The sequence below is a fragment of the Culicoides brevitarsis genome, chromosome 2, assembly GCF_036172545.1.
Source record: "Culicoides brevitarsis isolate CSIRO-B50_1 chromosome 2, AGI_CSIRO_Cbre_v1, whole genome shotgun sequence".
NCBI classification, from domain to species: Eukaryota; Metazoa; Arthropoda; class Insecta; order Diptera; family Ceratopogonidae; genus Culicoides; species Culicoides brevitarsis.
In genome coordinates, this window is record NC_087086.1 from 16,913,175 (window position 1) to 16,936,295 (window position 23,121).

The following is a 23,121-nucleotide window of genomic DNA, read 5'->3' on the forward strand; positions in this document are numbered from 1 at the left end:
TCCATGAACATTTTTCACAATAGTTATGAATCCTATTAGAATTATCACTTTTTTCATCGCTGGACTTCAAGTCTGCACTTTCACTGTAAACTAATATATTTGCTTGACCGTTGTTGTAGCACTAATATCACCATTAAAGAGTTTAAAACTAAGACTTGCATTTCAAGTTCACCAGATATTTATACAGTGCAAGTATTTACAAAAAATGCACATATTAACACAAAAGTTATGTGTTAAAAAAACCAAAACACAAATGCGTAACTCTCTTTTGGGCATTTTTATGACATAATTTTTATTGTCACAATTAATTCTAGAACAAATGTTTTAGGAATTTTTTACAAAAATAATTAAAAAAAAAAATAAAAATCAGGATGATTCACAAAAAAATCTTAAAGAAAAAATATTTCATGAAATTTTTACTGTTTTCCACTTCCATCGCCATTCAAACATTTAAATTACATCACAATAACAACGAATTCTTTATTTTTTTTTTGCGAATAATTTTCTAGTGTAAATACGAGAAAGATTGTCAATTGGAAGAAAAATCTTCAATTACACGGTACGCTTCACCGTTTCGCATATAAATTCTAATGTACCTTCTTTTTTTTTGTTCAACTGTCTCGCACACACAAAGAAGGATGTAAACCAAAGAGACCTGCAATGTGAGAGATTCCCATTTCTGAACGAAAAAAGCACGCGTCAAATATTTCTACTTTACGTGTGTTTTTTCGCATATTTGTTTGTCAATGTATTGTCTTAAGCACCGTTTGACAACACACCTTTATGGCATACGAAAAAAGTTTGTTTTGGAGAAGGAACAAATAAAAAATGTCAATGTTTACTTGTAAAGGGTGAAATGTTGTGACACATTAGACAAAATACAAACAAGAAAATACGTGAACACAAAAAACTTCAATTATAGCGGCAATCCGAATGTTTGTCACGAAAAATAAACATAAGCTTCTTATCATCAATACTTGCATGCAGCGACAGTGATTTGCGATGGCGGTTGTTGATCTTGCGATTTTTTTTTTTCTTTTTTTGATTTTCATCTTAGATCAAAAACTTTTACGATTTTTTTCACTTTTGATACACATTTTTTTGGGCATTTTTTTAAAACTTTGATGAAAAATAAATTAAATATTTTTGGAAAAAAATAAACGTTGCATAAAATTAATTTTTTCGTGTCATTTGATCATTTTTCTCACTTTTGGCGACAAAATTTTGAAATCATTGAAAAAAATGGGAGTTCAAATTTAAAAATTATTAGGACAAATATATTTAAAAAAATATTAAAATTTTAACAATTTCTAATCAATAATTTTATTTGATTTTATTTTTATTTTAGTTGCAAACTTATTTGATAATTTGAAATTAATTTTAGTATTTAATTTTAAATTTTTAAAAAAAATTCATAAAAAATTCAAAATAATTTTGAAAAGTAATTTTTTTTGAAAAAAAAATTTAAAGAAGAAAATTCATCTTAATATACTATTTTCAATATAAACATTGTTTTTAAAAAAATTTTAGAATATTTTTTGAAAAAATATGAAAAAAGACCAAAAAACGGTCAATTTGATGAAATTTTATTTTTTTTTTATTTTGCCCCATTGGATTTTGTTTTAAAATGGGGCATAGATTTAAAAAATTTTAATTAAAATTTTATTTTATTTTATTTTTTTTCGATTATTTCGATTTTAAATTATTACACGTTTGACAATTTGATGAATTTTTTCTTTAATATTTTTGCTTCCAAAAGTAGAAAAATATTTAAATAACACAAAAAAATAAAATAAAAATTGTAAAATTTTCATAGTTAAAAATTAAGAAAATCACTCAAAAACAAAGAACAGAGCTTTAAACTTAATCAAAGTCAGACAAAGTTAATGAACTTGCAAAGTCTCATGTTGCTTTAACAAAACAAAAATATTAATTTCTTCCATTTTTTGTTAATTTCTTCATTTCTAACGATGCGAAACTCATTGCAAACAACAAAAACACCAAAAAGTAGGCAATTAACATTAAATTTAAAAGTAAATTCCATTCAAACATACGAAAAAAATGGAAATTAGCTCTTTTCTTTAATTTTTTTGCCACTCCATGACCAAAAATAAAAATTAACAACCGAAACTGCTTTTCTTTTTCTATCAACATGCTGCGAAGGAGCTGCGTGAAAATGAATTAATTTTAAAAAGAACGTCAAGAGGGCATTAATTAACATTAATTAGCAATTATTCAATGCTAATTACTCCTCGAAAGTACATTTAATATTCCGTAAAGATACCGAAAAAAGCAAAACAGTAACTGGCAATTAAAAAATACGACGTCCCAAAGGACATTTTTTTTATTTCGATTTCGCCCGCCACCGAATTTGTTTATTTTGTTAAAAAAAAACGTTCACATTTTGAAATGTTTTTCCAATCCTTGCCAACATTCGTAGTATTTGGCGTCTAATTTCTGGCACGTTTCTTCTCCCCATTTGGTAACTGCCATACTGAGCGACGATTCGAACATGAAAGCTTGTGTGCCATCGGCAACGCGTTGCGGCGCCAAAACAGCATTCGAAGCGCCCTCGAAACATTGCTTATCGGGACCATGCGGCGTCATCATGGAATGCAAAGAGCCACCGCCAGCCTGAAAACCTCCTTCTTTGGCTTCGTAGGTGCCGTAAATGAGACCCATGAACTCACTCATGCAGTTGCGATGGTAGTACGGGGGACGGAAAGTGTGTTCTTGCACGGACCAACGTGGCGGAAAAATAACAAAATCCGCAATTGCTGTGCCGGGCTTCAAGCTCGGGCAGGTGAGAACGGTGAAGATACTGGGATCCTATAGAAGAAAATCATGAAAATTTTCTTTTCTCAGAGATTGGAGGACGAAAAAACTTACGCAATGATCAAAACTGACAGAATTGATGACCATAAAGTTAGCCAAGTCGTATTTGTAGGGCACAAAGTTGCCGTGCCAGGCAACAACATCGAACGGCGAGTGCTTTTGCGTGGCAACAAACAAGGCATTTTGATATTTCGACACAATTTCATACCGCGCGACTTCTTTGTCTTCAAACCATGCAACGGGCGTCAAAAAATCTCGCTTATTTGCTAATCCATTGGCTCCAATGGGACCCAAATCGGGCAATTTAAAGTGATTATCGAACACTTCCAAGATGTAACCGCGTGTTGGGCCCGTTACATTGACGGAAAATCGCATTCCTTGTTGAATGACACAAATTTCGTTCGGTTTTACGCTCATTTTACCGAATTCCGTCGTAATATCGAGCACTCCATGTTGCGGCACAATCAAGAAATCACCGTCACTGTTGTAGAACGCGCGATTTTCCATCGAGGCGTTACACAAAAAGACGTGAATCGCAATGCCATGTCGCGATTTCGGATCTCCGGCGCCGGCAACCGTGTGCAATCCCTCGACAAAGTCAACTTTTCCAACGGTTGGCATGTCAAAAGGCTTCCATCGCAGCTGGTTCGGGTTTGGGAACTGTTCGTCGTAATGACGCGCCAAATGTTTGGTCTTTTCGAATCGCGTGAACGGCGAATGCACAACACTGGGACGAATGCGATAGAACCAAGTCAAGCAATTGTCGTGACGTGGCGCCGTAAAAGCCGTTCCCGATAATTGTTCGGCATACAATCCATAAGCGCATTTTTGTGGCGAATTTTGACCTTTTGGCAAGGCATCAGGACATCTCGGGTCTTCCGACGAGAAATATGAGCCAAATCCGGATTGATACTACGAAAATTTTTGATTAAAAAAAATATTTTTTTGAAAATGAACAAAATTACCTTATAACTCTGCATGGTATCTGCGTCGTTGTGAGAGAGAAAAATTTGTTGATCCTAATGAGTTAACGTCTGAAGGTAAACTAACTCCGTTTTTAACAACAAAATTCTATTAACATCAAAGTTTCTAGACAAAACGACATAGTAAATAAATAAATAAACGAGTTTTAATGTCTCCAACTAATTAATATACAAAATTTTTACCGGTTTTCTCGACAATAACAACAACAACACACAAGGAGGCTCGACTTATCACTAAGCGATAAATAAATGAGAGACGAGATTATGCTAAATACGTCGTTAAAATGCATTTTTATACGAAATGTGTGTTAGTTGTTGATTATTTTTGTGTGAATGAAGACGTGAGTGATATGATTTTGTTAATTATTATGAAATTTTATGACTGAACCGAAAGATTTTTGAAAGGAAATGTGCTCCAAGGTGGTTTTTTGTGTCTGTCTGTCACTTAAATTTTAATTTTTTAATAAAAAATGTTAAAAATTAATTAATTTTATAGAAAAACTAAAACAAATGCTTACCGAAACGACTTCTATAGCTCATTTTTGATGAAAATAATGAATAATTGCGATCAAAAGTCTTTAAAATTTGGTCTTATAACGTCAAGATTTGCGAAATTTTTTGTTGATAATCTCTTTAACTCATAAAAAACACAAAAATATTTACTTTTGCTGATATCTCTTTGATAAGAATGTGAACTTTTGACTTCAAATTTTGTTTAAAACGTTTATCTCTAAAATTATTTACTCAAAAATTTTGTAATTTTTATCGTTCATATACACAAGCAAAGCTTCCAAATTTCAAACTGAATGCTAAAAAATGAAAAATTATGAAAATACGCTAACATTTCTATTGAAAAAATAATTTTCTTACCAAAAATTAGCCGGTAACGAAAAATCTTGTCCGTTATTTGAAGAGAAAATTTCACATTTCCTTACTCCTCATCACAATTCTTGTGCAAGTCACTTGATTTGTTGCTTTTAAATCCGTTACCATGGCAAAATTTTTTAAATAAACATGAATTTCTGACAAATTTTCCACACAAAACAAAAATGAAGCTCTTTACGGTCCATAGAAATCCCTTAAATATCGCTTACAAACATCAACTTTGCTCAATTGCGACGTTATTTGTTCTTTTAGGAGCGATATTAGTCGTTGTCCTGCCTTTTGTTGTGATTCATTCCTTATACCGAGACACGTGGAAGGAAGAATTGCTGTTACATGAACAACCAAACACAAAATTCAGCTATAAATACATCTTCAGAGCTACTTTGGGGAATGAAATTGACGAGAAATTAGTGACTTGCAGCAGTTTTGCTTCATACAATGCCTTAACGGAGCCATATCAGGAGTGCAATGGAGTGACGGTAAGTTCTATTTCTCACCTTTTAACAGAAATTCATCAAATTTTCTTTTAGTTTTTGGAATTTGACAAGAACCACGATCAAAAAGTCGACGAAATGAAGTTTAGTTTCAGTTTTGACTTGATTCCCACGTACAAAGTGACGTCTTTTCAATTATTGATATTCCTTGATTCGTTCGTTGAAGCTCAATGCAAGTTCAAATTGCCAACAGTGATCGCAATTGACAAAGAATTTGCTGAAAAATCTATCCACGGAAGCAAAATGAGCGTCAAAGGAGCTTTATTAGCGAAACAACAACGAGCGCTTACGTGTCCTTACTTCCTTCGAGGCATCAAAACACACTTTTTCTACAACTTGATCATCGATAATGCCACACAAACTCATGAATTTTCAAATGAAGCCATCATGGAGAAGCTCTTTTTGAATCCTGTTTACCTGAAATTTCAAGAGGAAACGTCAAAAGTCACCAAATCCCGAACAGAATCGTTCACAATGGACTTAACTGTTGATGTTGAAGAGATTATGTTGCGTTACCATTACACATTATGGCAAATAGTTAATCGAATTTGGATCCAATATTTAGCGGTTTTTGTCATTTTCTACATTTGCGGTGAAAAAATCAAGGATTACTTGTTCCGAAACCAATATTTAGCTGCTTGGGAAGTTGTTCCATGGAAAAAATTGAGATAAAATGAGATTTTCACTAAAAATTACACGAAGGCTATGAAGTTTTATTTGCATTGCATCACTTGGTGACATTTAACTGAGTGTGGGGAAGGAAAATTCTTTGCTCTGTTGTGCCAGTGGCTGAGGATCGTTAATTCTGTTGTCTTCTAGTACGATAGTTTCATGCGGATAATAACTCATTTGCACAAATAAGTAGCGATATTCGTATTTTCCGGCGTCGTTCATGCGTTTTTCCAAATAAACTGTGCCTAAAAGAGTTAAAATTCATGAAAAAAATTAATTTTTCTTGAAATTCGGACATTAACAAACCTTTATTTCTGCATCCTTGTAAATAAAATTGCATCCTCATGTAGGTCCTGCCATCCTTTTCGTAAATTGTGTGTGCGGCATGTCTCCTTCTTCCGCGTCTCGTCTCTTCCCCATATCCTTTGATTGGTACGCCAAGCGCATCTTGGATTCTTGTGTCATTTTTGCACTTATCCAGAGCCTCAGAGTACACATTGTTCGGACTTTGTGATGAAAAAAGTTCACGGAAGATGGCATAAAACATAATTCCAGTCACGCCAACGCCCGCGAGGATGATTCCCATGTAACTAGCGGTCTTTGTGTTCTCCTTGATCTTTTCTCCGAGAGGTCTGACGTCTTCCGATAGCTCGCTGGACTGTTTAGCTTCCGCTATTGCACGTGCAGGTCGACAATATTGACGCTGGCTGAGCATTTGGAAGGTCGATGGCAGGCGATGTCGCAACAAAAAGGGACGCAGCATGATCTGAGACGTCATTCTAAAACGAAAAATCACGAAAATTAGGAGAAAATTGGAAAAAAACAAACAAAAACCGTTCAAAAAATCATTTTTCAAAATTTTATTCACATAGAAAATTTAAAAAAGTACAAATTTTATCCAGTCTTCTCATCATTGCTCTCCGAACTTCTTCGTTTTCCCACCAAACTCTCCTCGTAGAATTGCTTTTCAATCCGATCCGCATTTCTCTCGACCGCTACTTGCTGAAGTCTCAAGCTGCGATCTTTTAGAGCTCGGTTCTTTGTGTGTATCGAGACCATTCGATTCCGCAAGACGCTCAACTTTTCCTTGTATACTCTTATCACTTGCATCATTGTGTCAATTCCCTCGACATCGTTACTTTTCAAACTTTGTTTGATATCCGCCAAATCCTTGATAAAAGATTCCTGTTTGTCACAGACCTCGTTGCAATCCTGTCGAAATTTCGTCAAATCTGTGTGGAAACTCTTGAGAAAAGCATCGGGCAACGAATAATTTACACATTCTTGTGCTTGTTCCTCCATTCAGCTGCTTCGAAGCAAGAAAATAAAAAGCCACGAAACCGAAAAATTTTTTTAAGCGATCGTTAAATGATTATTTGAACGGATTTTTTTGGTTTTTTACAAGAATTTAAGCCAATTTCGATGTACTTACTGTAATTTGGTAAAATTTCAATGGAGAAAAATGGGAAAAATTGACCTGCCGAATGTATTTTTATCAATATTTTGAAAGGGAATGCGAATTGTGTGATGGTATATTTCAGAGGCGGAAAAAAATTAACCGGACTGAGTATAATTTTTACATGAAATTGATTTAAAATCATAAATTTTAATAAGAAAAAATATTAAAATTAATTTTTAATAATTTTTTCTTCAAAATTCACAATAAACTTATAAAATTAAATAATTTTTCGGCTAAAACGCATTTACCCAATACACTTTTGATGTCTTAGCCCCTTAAAAAATTAAGAAAAACGGGACGACACTGTATTCAATGTCAAAAACAGCTGTTTCAGAGGTGTGAAATGTGCCGGAAAAAAATTTTAATTTAATTTTTTACGAAATTTTCTGATTTTTTCAAATTAAATTTTAATTTTTTATAAAAAATCAAATAAAATAATTTTTTTTCTATAGAATTCAAAGCTAAAAGTTAACTTTTAATTGAATTTTATAAAATTTCAGACCCATTTCAAGCACACACCTCTGTAACTACGACTCTTCTGCGAGTTTTGTTCCTTTTGACATTTTTCATTCAACAACTTTCAGTCGATCCTCCAACTGGACAAAGATTACATTTTAATCTTAACTATATACTTTTTTCATTTTGTTTTTCCTTATGAACGAATCTTCAAAAAAAAAATCACAAAAAAAGTCCGGAAAATATTCTTTTAATAGATTTTAAAGAAAATCTTGTAACGTAACCATTTAATGATAAGACGAAACAAAAGTGCTTACCAAATTGCAAATATAAAATATTTGTGTTTATTGTGAAACAAAAAAAAAACCTTATGATGTGAACGTACCATGAAAAAACAAACCTTAATATGAGATAAGAGTAGACTGATAGTGAATGCAAAAAAAAAGCAAAAAAAAGGGTGATGTGGCGATTTTAGTTGAAGAAAAAAATAAAAACTTCCGAAAACGCGTTCCAAAAAAAATAAAATAAAAAAGTGATAACCGTCGTGTGACCGAAAATGAAATAAAAAAAATTATTGATTTTGCATAAGAAGCATAAGCGCAAAATATACGTGGAGAAATTTTTGTAAATATGTGGACAACTTTGTTATTATTCGAGTGGCAATCGGTATAAATAAACCAACGAGTGGATAATCTACGTTTTTTTTCTTCATCGTCGTTTCATTGTTGATTCGCGGTCGAGTCGTCGTCATCAATTATGGATTGGGTGATTCACGACGAGTTGGGCATCACCGTTGGCACTGTCGTCGGATGGATGGCTGCGAGCGCCATGGTACTCGGCGGCGTGCTGCCCTACGTGCCACAATACCGTCAAATTAAGCAGACACAGGATGCGGACGGCTTCTCGCTCTACGTGTGCTTATCACTGCTAATGGCAAACACATTACGTATCTTCTTTTGGTAAGTTCTTCTTCCTCCTTCCATGCCTCGTTGTGCTACGGAAAACAAAAGGAAAGAAATTAAAATTTATCGGAAATGCGAAGAAAGTAATTTGAATACGTCGTTGCGCGAACATTTTTTTTATTTCTTTCCACGTAGTTTTTTTTTTGCTTCTCTCTTATTTACGAAACGCTTACATATACTTACAACACGAACTATTTATTTATTTTACTTTGTGTAAAAATAATTCTCGTATGTGTCACCAAATAAATTTTTTGTCTTTGTACGAAGAAGCGTTCGTACGTCGTTCGACGATAAGATAACGTTGAAGATGTTTCGTCATCTCAGCAAACAAAACAGATTAAGGTTTCGCTATCTCTTGTTTTCTATCTAATTAATGTTTGTTACCCCTTTTTTCTCGAATTGAAACATTACTGGTAGTTGTGTCAATTAACCCGTCCCATATGAATAATGAAATTTTATTGTTCGCTAGATGATTACAACGATTGTTACTTGATTTTCGATCATTTTGAATGAATTAAAGTAGAGATAAGAGATGATTGACCTTGAAATCGGTGACATCAGTGTTCTTTGTTCTAGCTTTAATTGCTGTTTTTATGAATAAAAGTCGATTTTTATGGGTTTCAAGTTTAAAGGTAGGAGTAAATCAGGCAATTTTGGTAAATTAATTCAAAAAGTTTGGATTTTGTTGTCAAATTTTACCTTTGTGAGTCGTAAAATGTTTTTGTGGGACCTGAATTGTGTATTTATTGGCGTATGTTATAAATATGTTGATTGAAATATTAATTCATGAACTTGAAAATTTATTCAGAGTCAATATTTGATCTAGTTTGAGTATTTTTTGATGTATTTGCGAGGTTTTTAAAACAGAAGATGATAAAGAATTTAAGTTTATCATAAATTTTGAGATAATTTTCGATAAAAAATCATTTTTTTTAATCTTTTGTTGCTCAAATTGTGAATTTTGATGAAACTTTGAGAAATTCAATGAAAGTTTGTACCACAAATATTCGTTATTACAAAATTTTGTATAAAAAAAGTTCTCTCATGGAAGTCAAAAGTTTAATTTTTATGAAAAATCGAAAAATCGAATTTCAAAAGTTCTAAAAATTTTTGAAAAAATTTTTTTTGAAATTTGGTCTTTAAAAAAAAAAATGACTATGAAATTTTTTTTTTTCTTGAAGAATTTTTGACCCACAAAAAGCCTTTTTGTTTGCTCTTGGTTACTTCGCGCAAAAAAAATTCTTTTGAAAACTTTTTAATTGATTAAATGACTATGAAAAAATATTCAGAAATAACCCGAATACAAATTCGACCCACAAAAAGCCTTTTTTGTGTGCTAAGGTGAGTTATTTCATAATCATCATCAATCCGAAACAAACAAAAAATCATCAAAAACGCGCAAAACTGTCTAGAATCCATCATGATTTGACATTTTTTGTCGGATAAAAAAAATTGAAATCAACTTTGTTCCATCATTCTGCATTTTAAAGCCAAAAACCCCATTCAGCACATCAAAATTCAATCTTTGCAGACAGTAATGGTCAAAAACAGTTAAATTCACTGTCAGTTAGCTACTAATTGAACCGTTAACTGATTAAATGAATGAACTGCTGTGACTCCAACGCTTACTCATCTTCCCAACTCTGTCTCAGACCGTATACAAAAAGAAATTTAATTTAATTGCACGTGGCATATAGGTCAATAAAAGTTGACTGCCATCTCCCTCTGGGACTTTGAATTCTTTCACATGACATTTTGATCGTTTTTCTGCCGCCACCCACGTGCCTTTCGACATTTCCATCATTAATCCCGATATAAATCATGCCTCGCCTACATCCTCACTCTACCCAATATTTAACTAGCATTCCGGGTCAGTTTTATCAATCAATCATCGTGTATCGCTTTTATTTGTATTGATAACGAATTGTTTCTCGTATCAACGTCTTCGGGCCAAACTAAAAAGTATTTAATCATTTTAGGCTTGTTTTGCGTTTTCACGGAGAACAGACTAAAGACACTTACTTACGGAAAATTTAATAATGAGATTGTCGCAACAAACAATTCTCATGCCACAGCGCGTTACATGAATTTCCACTTCATTGAACATATCGGAATGTTTCCTGTCGTGTCCTGAAATTTCCAATGCATGACACGAAAATCGATATTTGACTCTATTAAGGCACAAATGACGATGATTACTTTTACCAATAACAATAAAAAAGCACATACAATAAATTGACTTTGATTACCTTCTTGTTTTTTTCTTCTTTTTCGTAGGTTTTCCAAGAGATATGAGCTTCCTTTAGTTGTACAAAGTATCGTTATGAATATCACCATGTTCCTCATGATCCACCTTTGTGTGCGCGTGAAACGCAGCAACGCCATTTTAGAAGCTAAAGAACGGGTATTTTCAGGTAAGATCTTTTTTTTTAATTTTTTTCATCCAAAATTGCAATTTGCTGCTATTAACCAAGAAAACGCGTTAAAATCGAGTTACTAACAAACATCTCTTGAATGAACGATCTTTCATCTCTCTCAATTTCTCCCTTCAAATCTCGCTAAAGGTGATGAACGAGCCACACTTGATAGTAAAGAAAATGAAGTTATGGGACTTCCATCACAGAAACTTAAAAAAGCACATTCAAGGCACCACCTAAGTGGTATGTCATCTCTCTTTCTTACTTTTCATGGCACTTAGGCACTAGTTTCACACACAAAAAGTAGTAGCATGATGTAGTCCGGTACCAACAATAAATCATTTTGGGAAGCTTACTTTGTTGTTCGTTGTTTATTTACTTAATTGACTTGTTGTTGGAGGCACACGATTCGAGTAGTTAGACACACAATTATTATTATTTATCACTAACAGGGTGTAAATTAACAGAATTTTTAATACATTCATGTGTAGATTACCAAACACTAACATAACACATTTGTAAATATATACAAAAAAAAACACTCAAATTAATATGATAGACAACGGAAACTTATAATTAGAGACGATGTTAAGGAAAACAACTTTTTAATAACTGCGCGTGGCTAACAACTAGCCAGTGGGGTGATTCGATGTTCTTTAGAAAAGTTTTTTTTTTGAATAATTATTCGGAGTATGTTTTAGATAAACAGTCCTTGGAAATTGTGTTGTCTGAAAGAAAAATAAAAATTTTAATGGAAAAATAACATAATTTGAATTTCTTGAGAATTGTAAAGAAAATGATTCCATTCAAAATTATTCACGACGTTTAATGGAAGAAATTATGTTGCATCAGGCTTTAATAAATTTATAACAATAAGTAAGATAATTTTGTAAAAAAAAATGTAATTTTTACTTTTTTTTATATAGTTCATTAAAAAAGTTCTTCTTTACTAAAAAAATCAAAAAAAAATGTAAATCATATTTTATTTTGGTTTTGATGTTACCTTCTTTTTAAAATATGTATTTATATTTTTATTAAATATTTTGAGGTCAATTTTTTCTTAAAAAATTTTTTAAAAAATATCATTTACCTTGTAAAACAAGTTATTTACGTTTTACTGCACATTTTTTATTAAAATTCAAATTTTTTAATTAATTTTTATTAAATTTATTTTTTTTATTTTTAATTAAATTAGTGTAATTAATTAATTAATAATTATTTTGTTCAAAATTAAAAAATATTTGTACTATATTTGGGTTTAAAATTATATTCTAAAATTATTTCTATTAAAGTTTCATAAATATATTTTTTAAAATTTAATTTAATTGTAAGAACCATCTCAGAAAAATTTTACAAAGAAAGGGTTTAAAAAGGTTTTTTTTATAAATTTATTAAAATTTCATTATTTTAGAAATTAATTTTTAATTTTTTTAATAAATATTATTATTATTTTTTTTTTTTTTTTGTTATTTAAATATTTTTTAATATCATATATAATTTATTTCAGTAGTTTTATTTATTAAATTTTTATTCATTAATTTTTTAATATATTAAATTGACTTGAATTTTTAAAATTTATAAATTTCAACCCAAAATATTGTACAAATTGATATTCTCTTTACTTTGTAATTATTGACATTCAACCTGACGAGATTAATTTCATGATTAACGTAAGCCTTAAAGATTTATTTATAAATAAAACAAAATTACAAATCTCAAAGTTCAGAATCTACTCCAATAAATTTCAAATAAACCAACGTAAGTCGACATATTTCTTCAAAAAACTTCAAATCCCTCAAGACATTTAATCCTCGTCAAAATCATGCCTTTCCGCACAACTTTTTCACTAACGAGCTTTTAAAAGTCAAATTCAGCCACGTTGCTCCCCATAATAAAAAAAAACACATCAAACCATGTGTCTAAACAATCTGGCATTTCGTCAGGTGTTCGAAGCAAAAAAAAAAACTTCTAAAATACCATCAGACACAATAATATCGCCCTCCATGCATGACATAATAATTTTAGCACACCTAAATCACGGAACATTTACAAAATTACAAAGCCAAGGACGACGAGCATGAAAAATGTCATCGAGCATTCTGTGGAGTGCCTTTTTTACTTGCATTCCTCTTTGACATAGTCATTCACGTTGAAACAAAAAAAAACTAAACTTTTTCAATGTGAAATGTGGGAAAGAAATTTTTTGCTTTACTTTGTTGACCGCAGCAACAAAAATATTTGAAAATAGAATTCTGCAAATAAAATTTTCATGAAACATCTGGTTTTCTCGAATTGCAACCTATCTGGAAACGAATTGCAGGAAAAATGTAACATAACAATCAAATCAAGTATTAAAACGTGCTTTATCAACATTCTTCAACCACTTAAGACTTTTCTTTCTTCTGCATTTTCTCTGTTTGCTCATTAACAACGTACAGAATTCATAAACAACTTTTTAAAAAATTTCATAAAAAATTCAAAGTTAACTGTGATAATGAAATTCAAGCTAATTTTTTCTATTTAAAAAAAAGTTATAAATTCCGCACCTCACAAAAATTAAATTAAATATCCAGTAATTAGGGGATTTATTTATAAATTTGTATAAAAAATCAGCGTTTTGCGACGTCTTTTGTATGTTTGTGGTGCAAATAGCGATACAATGCTATAATATTTATATTAATAATTATAATTCATTTAAAGCCGCTTACCGTTTTATTTATATTTGCACACATTTACGACATTCGCTCAATGAGAGGTAGAAAAAATAAAAATAGTTGATTTTTTCCGTGAGTGACGTTTTAAAGCAAATGCATTTTTTAAAAAGAAAAAAAAAATAAGAAAAATATTTTTTTTGTTTTTAATAAAAAAAAACAACCGAGGGAACGTGACTCGTCTTTGTTTGTGTCGAACAACTTTGTTGTGAAAAATAAAGATACACGAGGAATTGAATAAATTACTTAGAAAAAGTTTTGAAAAAAATCAATTGAAATGATAAATTAACGGGATTTAAATATTTGACGTCCTAAAACAGGACTGCATTCAATATTTTAAAAATTTAATATAAAATTTTGTTTTTTTTTAATTTATAAAAATAAATTATATTAAAAAATAAATAAAAAAATGAAATTTTTCATATTGAAATATAATATTTTTAATATTAATGCATAAAATTTAAAAAAAAATTAATTAAATTAAATAAATTTTTAAAAAATAAATTAATCATAACAAAACAGTTTTTAAATTTAATTATTATTATTAAATTTAAATAAAAATATTTTTTTTACTTATTATGATTTTAATATATTTTCATTACTTAAAAATTTTTTATAAATTTTTTAAGACTTATTTATTTTTTAAAATATTTTTTTTTAATTTTCATGATTTGTATTTCTTCCTACACATAAATTTTCAATAAAAAAACCGTATTTTTCCTCGAAATGCGGTAATAAAAATCTGATTTTATGCCTCTGAGATAAACCTTTGAGCATATTTCACCCTTTTTGTCGTTTCAATTTCACATAATGTGTCTGTTTTTGTGTATCTCACTTATTTACTGTGATCAATAAAATATTCTAGTCGATTATATTTTGTGTCAATAAATCTGTTGTTGTTGTTTTTTGTGTTGCTGCCTTTCTCTAAACAAACAAAGAGAAATACGATATAATAGACAGTAAACATGCGACAAAGTTCCATCACACATGTTACACTTTTTTTTATCAGTCACTCTTTTGTTATCGCTCCCAGGTCTATTTTTGTAAGGCATGAAAATAAAAACTATCGACTGGACACTTTTTCAAGGACAAATTTGTCCCCAGAGAATAAATACTTTGTGTTCGCTAAAAATGTTTACCTAAAATAAAATTTTTCCGTTACTTAGTTGCGGAATTTATGTTCTTCCTCTTTTGTATGTCTTTTTAGTTTTCACAAGGATGAGCACGAAACATAACTAATGAATAACGAAACACACCTTAAAAACGTTTTGCTTTTATAATTTCCTTAATTTATCCACGTTTAACACTCACTAATGTATTTTTCGCTTAAAACGTAGAAAACAGTAAAAATTACGAGAATTTCTTGATTAATTTTTGATTTTTTTGTAGACTTTGATGCAAGTTACTTCTGGGCATGGACCGATTTTCAATCGTACCTGGACTTTATGTTGGTTGTGTGGGCCATTGGCGCCGCCGTTACTTACCTGATGCTGCCGTTCGTTTGGTTTATGGAAATTGTCGGATTTATGGCTGTCTTCATCGAAGCCATGTTGGGTGAGTATTTCATTTTATTGCCTTCGTGGACCGTAATTTAGAGAAAATATGGACATTTAAGATCATTTTTACTGAAAAATCGATGTTGTTTCGGACATTATGAGGGAAAATTGAGACATTTTTGGCATTTATGAACAGACATTTCGCAGAAAAATGTGTTCATGATAAAATTTTACAAAGAAAATTGCATGAAAATATTGCTTTTGTTATTTTGTGAGAATGTCTTTTGTCTTTCATAGTCACATATTGTGTATAAAATCGATTTTCTTTCAAGTTTCGTCTCTCTTTCTCATCTAGTTTAAAGTTTAAAGTACGTAATTTTAATTATTTCTTGTTTTAGGTGCTCCGCAATTCCTGAAGAACTTCCGTACAAAGTCGACACAAGGCATGAGCATTCAAATGGTACTGATGTGGCTAATTGGTGACATGTTCAAGACTGTTTATTTCATTGTGCGAGATGCACCAACGCAATTCTGGCTGTGCGGATCGTTACAAGTGAGTATATCTGCCTATCTAGAATCTATTTTTTCTATAAATAACTTAACACACATTAAAATTACATTTCCTCCGTACCGTCAATCGGTCTACAAATTAACACAATACCGACGACAGTTAATATTAGGACGATGACGACGTGCGCCAACAGCAGAAAATTCTTGCAACTACTTCCGCCGCTCGTTTTGAGCTCATTGAGATTTTCCTCTTCCGTCGCCACGGAAAATAGGATGTGAGCAACTGCATAATAAACGCCAAAGGCAATCATTATGTAGTACATTTCGAACGGCAATTCCGCTTTCATGAGCGATACGGCGAAGAAAATACTGACCACTAAAAAATTTAACGATAATTAGCTCGATTTTATGAGAAAAATTTTTTTTTGTACTTACATCCTAAAAAGTGCGCCGTATTTCCGATGACAAAATGGATCCAATTAAACCATCGACGATTTTTCGCATTAGGCGCTGGTCTAAAAAGTGCCCCTAATGGTTGAATAAAGCACAAAATCGTCGTTATCAGTCCCAAAATCGGATGTGGGTTCTTCGTGCTACTCCAAGCCCCGATTTTAACGAAAATTAAAATGAATCCCACGATTGTTAGGAGCCACGTTAGTATCATCGATGCTTGATGTCCCTTTAAAAATGGCCAGAAATTACATTTTACCTATAGATATTCGTATTTCACACAGAAACTCACCACAAACCACAAGTCCTTTTGCATAAATTGTCGTCCTTGCCATTGTTTCTTGAAATATCTCGCAAAAAATATGCCGATTGTGGATGTTCCGAGCCATGCGGTGAACATAAATACGCCATGTAACTTATACAACAAGTTCGAGGGACTCGCAAATGGTCGTATATCGCCCAATAATCGCTTATCACTGGCTTTTGCACCCAGATTATGTATTCCGATGCTATCTCCGTTATCTGAGGAATCAAAAAATCATCAAAAGTAAGCAATTTTTTTCGTAATCTAATCAAAAATCATACCACTTACCACTCAAATCGGTGCCTGACGCAAGCAACAGATGATATTCCGTGTTATCTAAGTCGAAAATCTGATTATTTACGGTAGTTTTGGCGGGTCTTTCGATGTTACACATGAACATGTGGGCAGTGAGTCTTGTTGAAATCAGTTTCGATGTCGTTTGAACGATTCCTTGACGCGTAACGCCTCGTGGATTCTTCGACATCCAAGAATCGTATTTTTTTACATCGGAAACAGCGTTTGAATTTTTTACACACTCCATAACCGATGTATCTGACATGAATTCTGATGAGCTGAGAGCTACAGCGACCCATTTGGCATTAGCTAAAACGAAAATTTGTAAATTACCAGAGTTTTCCACGGAAAATTGATCTTTAACGACGTATTTCGGACCACATTATGGCAACTTTTAACGATTAAACGTCAGAAAAGGGACAAAAAAGCAAGTTAATGTCATTAATTTTCTTACCTTCGAAGGAAATTAACTCAAAGATATAATTGCCCTCGGGTGATTTTGCCACTGTGGTAGCGAAACTACACGAATTTCTTTCGATACAATTGTCTGGCTGCCCAAAACATGACTTTGTTGTGCCACATGTATCGAAAAGTGTGTCATTAACTGATGGCTTTTCTGTTGTACTTGATGACTGTCCATTATTTCTAATTGTTATCTGTGGTGACTGAACTTTTTCGTAGAAAGTAGTGAAGACTTCGAGAATTGTTCCGCTAGAAAAACAAAAAAATTCTCAGAATTCAATCGAAAAAGGAGAAATTTTTCTACTTACGTAATTGTAACTACGCCAGCAAAGTCATTCGGTGCCTTGTAATAAAATTTTACTGCAGTTTTATCATCGCGGCTTATGTGAGTCACTGTGTCATCTTCATTTTTACACTTGCTCGTCTTCGCTGGACTTCCATCTTCGAGAATAAATGTTCCGCGTGGCTCGTAAACAGCAATATCTTCCCTCGCTTGCGCTACAAATCCACGAAAAGTTTTCCCCGGGGTGTCACTTGTCACGGTAACTTCTACAACATCGCCGCCCATGACTTCGGTGCTGTTTAATTTGAACACAAATGGACTGGGATCAGTTTGGGGAACATTTTCTTTGTGACGCGGCGACAAAGTTTCACACACGGCATTAGGAGCTCCGCTTGGATAAGCAACAACGACCGAAACGAGCAGCAATAAAATGCTTAAAGGTCGAAAAAATGTCATTTTATTGCTAATTTTACGTCTTTACTGCCCAACAATCGATTCAATACTAAAAGGTGTCTAACTGTTGATGGCTTATTAACGAAAAAGTTGCTCGTTAAAGTCGGTCCAATATAATTTTGTTATAATTTATTAATACAAGCAAACAAATTGAAAAGAGTGTCACTAGCACAAAGGATAGAAGTCGAATATTTTTAGCTGCAAGAGTTATATTTTATGGATGAGTGTCACGTTATCAGCAAATCAGTCGAATTTGTTTCACGTAGATACTTTTGTTATTACTCGATGACTCTTATTTTTAGTTATCTTTCAGTTAAAACACAATAAAAAATTATTCTACATATTTATTTCCGATTCATTCATCAATGAAGTAGACAAAATGTTATCAGACATGGATTGTTTTTTGCTGATTTTTTTATCTTATGAAATTTTTATCAGATTTACAATTTGTTTGCAGCTGTTAAAGTGTTGTACGGTGTCCATTTTTCATAGAAAATAATGAAAAATTACTAATTTAACCAAAATCTATTTAAATTTTTTTTAAATATTCAAGATTTCTTAAATAAATATTTTTTAAAATTATTTTTTATTAATATAGAAAATTTTTTTTAATCCAATTCTTTAATATTTTATATATTTTTGAGTATTAATTTATTTACTAATGTATTTGTTTTCACGAAATTAAAAATTTTTCACTGAAAATTAAAAAACCAAGAAAATATTGATCATATTAAAATTTTACATTTTTTTGTTCCTTTTTTCGACACCTATCCTTAAAAATTTTTTAAAAATAGGAATGAAGGAAACACCAAAACATTTTAAATTTTTATAATATTTTCTGAATAAAAAAAATATTTTTTTTATTTTTAAAAATTTTATTTTTTTTTTATTTTTTTCAATGAATTTTGAAACATTTTTAAATACCTAATTTTTTTTATTTTTTTAATAATTTTTCTTGTTATTCAAAAATACTTAAATAAAAAATTCCAATTTTTTGTTATCAAAAAGTATTTGGTTGAAAAACATAAAATTTTCAATTTTGTAAAAAATATAAATTAATGTTCAAAAAATACAAAATCTTATAAATAATTGGAAAGTTTTTGAAAAGTTTTTAAAAATTTATAAAAAAATTAAAAATTTTACTTTCAGACCATCTTAAACATTTTTAATCAAAAAATGACAAAGTCATAAGGCTAATTTGTCAAAAAAAAAAAGTAATTAAAAAATTCACCTTTTCGTAACCAATTTAACAAATAATTAATCATTTTGGAAAATTTTCGCGTATTTTTTTTGATAAAATATTGCAATTCATGCAGCTTGCTACACTTTATCTGATCAAATTTTTATCAATTTTAATAATTTTTTTCGTATTTTTATAATTCCAGGTCAGCTTAGACATTGCCATCTTATGCCAAGTATGGATGTACCGCAACAACGTGCCGCGCCAAGGACACGGCGATTAGCAGTTTGCCCCCCGTGATAGTGAAAAGTCAATGCATCATCATCAAGAAACCACACAACAACAAGAACCAGTAGATGTCAAAACCTGTTATAGTAGACGTAATTCAAGTAGCAATAAGTACAACAATAGTCATCATCATCATAATCAGCATCAAAGCAAGAATTCGAGTCCTGTGTCGCGTCACGATATCGGAACGAATTGCAGCGTCAAGGATAGTCGACCCACCAGTCCATTGCCGGGCTACGATCAATTTGTGACGCCCGGCGGCGTATCTGTGATACGAAATCTCAAGAGTAACGAAAGGTTGAACGATGCCGCATCGTATAATGGGCGCAACGACAGTACAATTATACAAATTTACAATTCCAAGGAATCGACGCCCGTACGGATGCGACGACGATCTGACACGAGCCAAAGGAGACAATCAGGTAAAAATTTTTTTTTTGTATGAGTTTTGAACAAAAATGATTAATTTTTGATTTTTTTAGCTACAAAATTGTGGGCTCGATCGAATTTTGAGTCGAGCGGCGACATGCTAATTGGCGATCGATCGTTAGATTCACTCGATGTTGATCTCAATGCAAAATCTCGTGACAACAACACGATAACCGGCTACATCAATGACTTGTGTTCGCCCGTATCGGACAGCGTAACGAATTTCGGTCACATGCGCGACAACCATCTGTACTACCATCAGCATCTCCGTTCCAACAACAATGCGACATCCAACTTAGACACCATTGTACTATCACCGGGGGCAGTTTTAAAGTCCACTAGCACTCCAAGTGGCATGCAACGATCATTTACGCACGATTTTACCACAACCAAAACGATACTTATTCCGTTCCCGAATAAAATCACGGACGAGTTTGTGTACTCGTTGGAGCACGTGTTATGACATCAACTTCCGGCCGTCACATGGCCCGCCATAGATAATGTCGATGTTGCGTCGCTCGCTAAACATCAACTTCCAAATGCGAATCTTGAATCGTCTTCGTCAAACAACTCGTCGTGCACCCTAAATCCATTATCAATGTCTTCGGGAGGCGCTCCACGTGCGCACAACTTGCGACGCGACGTCATTTCGGCGAGTACGCAAACAGAAATCGCCCAATTTTTGGATCTCCAAAATGCCGATAGCTTCGGTGACGATCTCGCGTACATCGATGAGAGCAGCGCAAGCACTACACGTCCCGCCAGCAAGGATAACAGTCAGCGAAACAGCAAATTCATTAGCGATCACACGATTTACATCACGCAAGAGTGTCCCGAGTACATTTTATAGCAAATTCGTGTTATTCTGGCAGTGAGAGTGACAATTTACTAAAATTACCTGCTTTCTTCATTGCATGTAGAGTTGTTATCGGTAGAACGGTACACATTTATAGAATTATATCATTCATGGTTGCTATTTTATCTGAAAATATCGTTAAATAGTATTCAAACGTAGTATCTTTCTCTCTCAAAATTTACATAATTAGAGATGATTAGCTGAACATTCCTATTAATGACGACAAAATTTACTAGATTCAAGATGCAACAATTGATATTTTACACTTTTTAATTGTAATGCAATTATTTCCAATGTTAATATTAATTTTAACGGTAGCTACTAAGTTTAAAATTAAACAAAAATTGTACGAAACGAACTTCAATAAGAGTCTTCATGTAAATTAATGAGTTTCCTAAGCAATATTATTTACACGATAAATTGAAAAAAAAATTAACGAAAATTTATAAGAATGATTTGAGCCTTAGAAACCAACATATATACTATAAAAATATGTAATTATACAAAAAAAAATATCTAAATGTAACAAATTATAAAAAAAATGAGGAAAAACACAGAAAACTTAATAGAATTTAAGAGATGAAAACAAACATATTTTTCGTGAGAGTTAAGTAAATAAAATCTAAATATATAAAAAAATATACAAACCTTAATAATATCCTGTTTTTCTGGTTTCTCAATTATTAAACTATTTATAAAAAAAAATAAATAAATGTACCATCATGATATTTAGTGGATTCCAGATCAACATTTCAATCAATTAACCCTTACTGACTAGATTCTATGCCATTTAAAAAATTACTTACTCAACAAAACAAACTATTAATGTTTAAATAAAAAATAATAAATAAAGTTAAAAAAAAACGAATATCAATCAATTTTAAACATTTTCTCTGATCCAATTATAAAATGAGGCAGGTTTGCACTCACAATTATTAGAAGTATTTAAAAATAAAAAGTCAAGTCAAAGAAAAAAAAATTATATAGTTGACAAAAGTGGTTAAAGTTTGAAAAATATATATCAATCTACTATTAAATTAACATTAAAAATGGTTTTTTATTTCTTGTGAATGTTGTTGGATGTTATGCGTTCCTGTTTCAAGGTAATATTGCCGTCGTACATTTATCATATTTTTATTATGAAAATATCAACTTGGTTGTTTTCGAGTAAAAAATATATAAATAAACTTATTTTGGTTGAATTTCACTAAAAATCGGATAAAATTTATATTTTTATTGAGCTTTGTGTTATTTTTCAGCAATATTTAGTTGAAAAGTTTTAAAATTCAATGATAAAACTATGAAAATATGCTTTATTTTATCGAAAATGATATTCAGTGAAGCTTTATACGAGACGAAAATGTTCAAAAAGTAATGTATTTACTCGTGAAGTCTTATTTTTTGTTATAAAATCTTATTTTTTAATTTAATTTTTAATTCAAAAAATTAAATAAAACTTCTAAAATGCTGCTTTTGTTAGTTCCGAAGGTTTTTGTTTACATTTTTTAAACATCATCAAAACAATGAAACTACGCATTTTATGTTCTCCTGTTCGAACAAGTTGATATTTTCCTCATATTATCATCATAATATTAGCTTGGTATTATTACCCTAATATTACCAACGTTTTACCAAGGTATATTATGCCTACGTGTGTACGATATATATATATAATACAAGTAATGAGGCAAGTAAACAAGAAGCAAAAATTATTTTCGTTGCAATACGTTGTCCTTAAATTTTAACTTTTATAGTTGAACGAAAGCCATCAGGATGTTTAACTTATTAAAATAAAAATTACCTAATGTTACTTTAGAATTTAGGTTTTTCATAATAATTTTTTTTTTCTTTACGAAAATAATTGAAGTTTATAGTTTTTTATTAAAAATTTGAGAATTTATGAAATATAATTTTGATGTTTTTTTTTTAATTTGACAAAATTATCCAAAATTTTTATTTTTTTTTTTCTTATACATTATAGTTATACCTAGATTTTGAATGAAAATAAAAATTATCAAACAATTAAAATTACACATGAATCTCAATTTTTGACATTTTTTCTTCAGAATTTTAACTGACAATTAGAGGTTCTTCTTTTATTAGTTCCAAAAATATTTTTGCACGTTTTTGACCACAAGTAAAACAATAAAACTACGCTTTTCTTGTTCTCCTGTTCCGAGAAGTTGATATTTTCATCATATTACCAACATTTTACTAACTTTTTACCAACTTGTCTTATTGG

General features: G+C 31.2%; 5 protein-coding genes across 8 annotated transcripts; 2 read left to right on the top strand and 3 right to left on the bottom strand.

The window, feature by feature from the left end:
• Positions 1-2,287: 2,287 nt before the first annotated feature.
• Positions 2,288-3,940, bottom strand: LOC134830132 (homogentisate 1,2-dioxygenase). 2 transcript variants are annotated; one of them, XM_063843515.1, is made up of 3 exons: positions 3,801-3,940; positions 2,908-3,747; positions 2,288-2,829 (listed from the first exon to the last, which is right to left on the bottom strand). In XM_063843515.1, exons 1-3 carry the CDS (start codon positions 3,813-3,815, stop codon positions 2,398-2,400), a joined length of 1,287 nt encoding a protein of 428 aa, XP_063699585.1. In that variant the 5' UTR covers positions 3,816-3,940; the 3' UTR covers positions 2,288-2,397. The 2 variants fall into 2 exon arrangements, with proteins under 2 accessions (XP_063699585.1, XP_063699584.1); XM_063843514.1 differs by having other exon boundaries at positions 2,890-3,747.
• Positions 3,941-4,867: 927 nt separating this feature from the next.
• On the top strand, positions 4,868-5,897 carry LOC134828612 (transmembrane protein 231). Its single transcript, XM_063841594.1, has 2 exons — positions 4,868-5,182; positions 5,234-5,897. Exons 1-2 carry the CDS (start codon positions 4,868-4,870, stop codon positions 5,867-5,869), a joined length of 951 nt encoding a protein of 316 aa, XP_063697664.1. The 3' UTR covers positions 5,870-5,897.
• LOC134832665 (mitochondrial import inner membrane translocase subunit Tim21) lies at positions 5,890-7,500 on the bottom strand. The gene is made up of 3 exons (XM_063846771.1): positions 7,302-7,500; positions 6,176-6,648; positions 5,890-6,114 (listed from the first exon to the last, which is right to left on the bottom strand). Exons 2-3 carry the CDS (start codon positions 6,645-6,647, stop codon positions 5,939-5,941), a joined length of 648 nt encoding a protein of 215 aa, XP_063702841.1. The 5' UTR covers position 6,648; positions 7,302-7,500; the 3' UTR covers positions 5,890-5,938.
• A 424-nt stretch (positions 7,501-7,924) lies between these two features.
• Positions 7,925-21,475, top strand: LOC134830874 (solute carrier family 66 member 2). Of its 2 annotated transcripts, XM_063844483.1 has the most exons (7): positions 7,925-8,743; positions 11,024-11,160; positions 11,311-11,406; positions 15,264-15,428; positions 15,769-15,923; positions 19,512-20,016; positions 20,077-21,473. In XM_063844483.1, the coding sequence occupies exons 1-6, from the start codon at positions 8,541-8,543 to the stop codon at positions 19,587-19,589; spliced, it is 834 nt and encodes a 277-aa protein (XP_063700553.1). In that variant the 5' UTR covers positions 7,925-8,540; the 3' UTR covers positions 19,590-20,016; positions 20,077-21,473. The 2 variants fall into 2 exon arrangements, with proteins under 2 accessions (XP_063700553.1, XP_063700554.1); XM_063844484.1 differs by lacking the exon at positions 11,311-11,406 and having other exon boundaries at positions 20,077-21,475.
• LOC134830873 (putative ferric-chelate reductase 1 homolog) lies at positions 15,851-18,237 on the bottom strand. 2 transcript variants are annotated; one of them, XM_063844482.1, is made up of 7 exons: positions 17,699-18,237; positions 17,383-17,639; positions 16,923-17,237; positions 16,623-16,852; positions 16,316-16,559; positions 16,002-16,256; positions 15,851-15,948 (listed from the first exon to the last, which is right to left on the bottom strand). In XM_063844482.1, exons 1-7 carry the CDS (start codon positions 18,127-18,129, stop codon positions 15,938-15,940), a joined length of 1,743 nt encoding a protein of 580 aa, XP_063700552.1. In that variant the 5' UTR covers positions 18,130-18,237; the 3' UTR covers positions 15,851-15,937. The 2 variants fall into 2 exon arrangements, with proteins under 2 accessions (XP_063700552.1, XP_063700551.1); XM_063844481.1 differs by having other exon boundaries at positions 15,851-16,256.
• Positions 21,476-23,121: the final 1,646 nt, after the last annotated feature.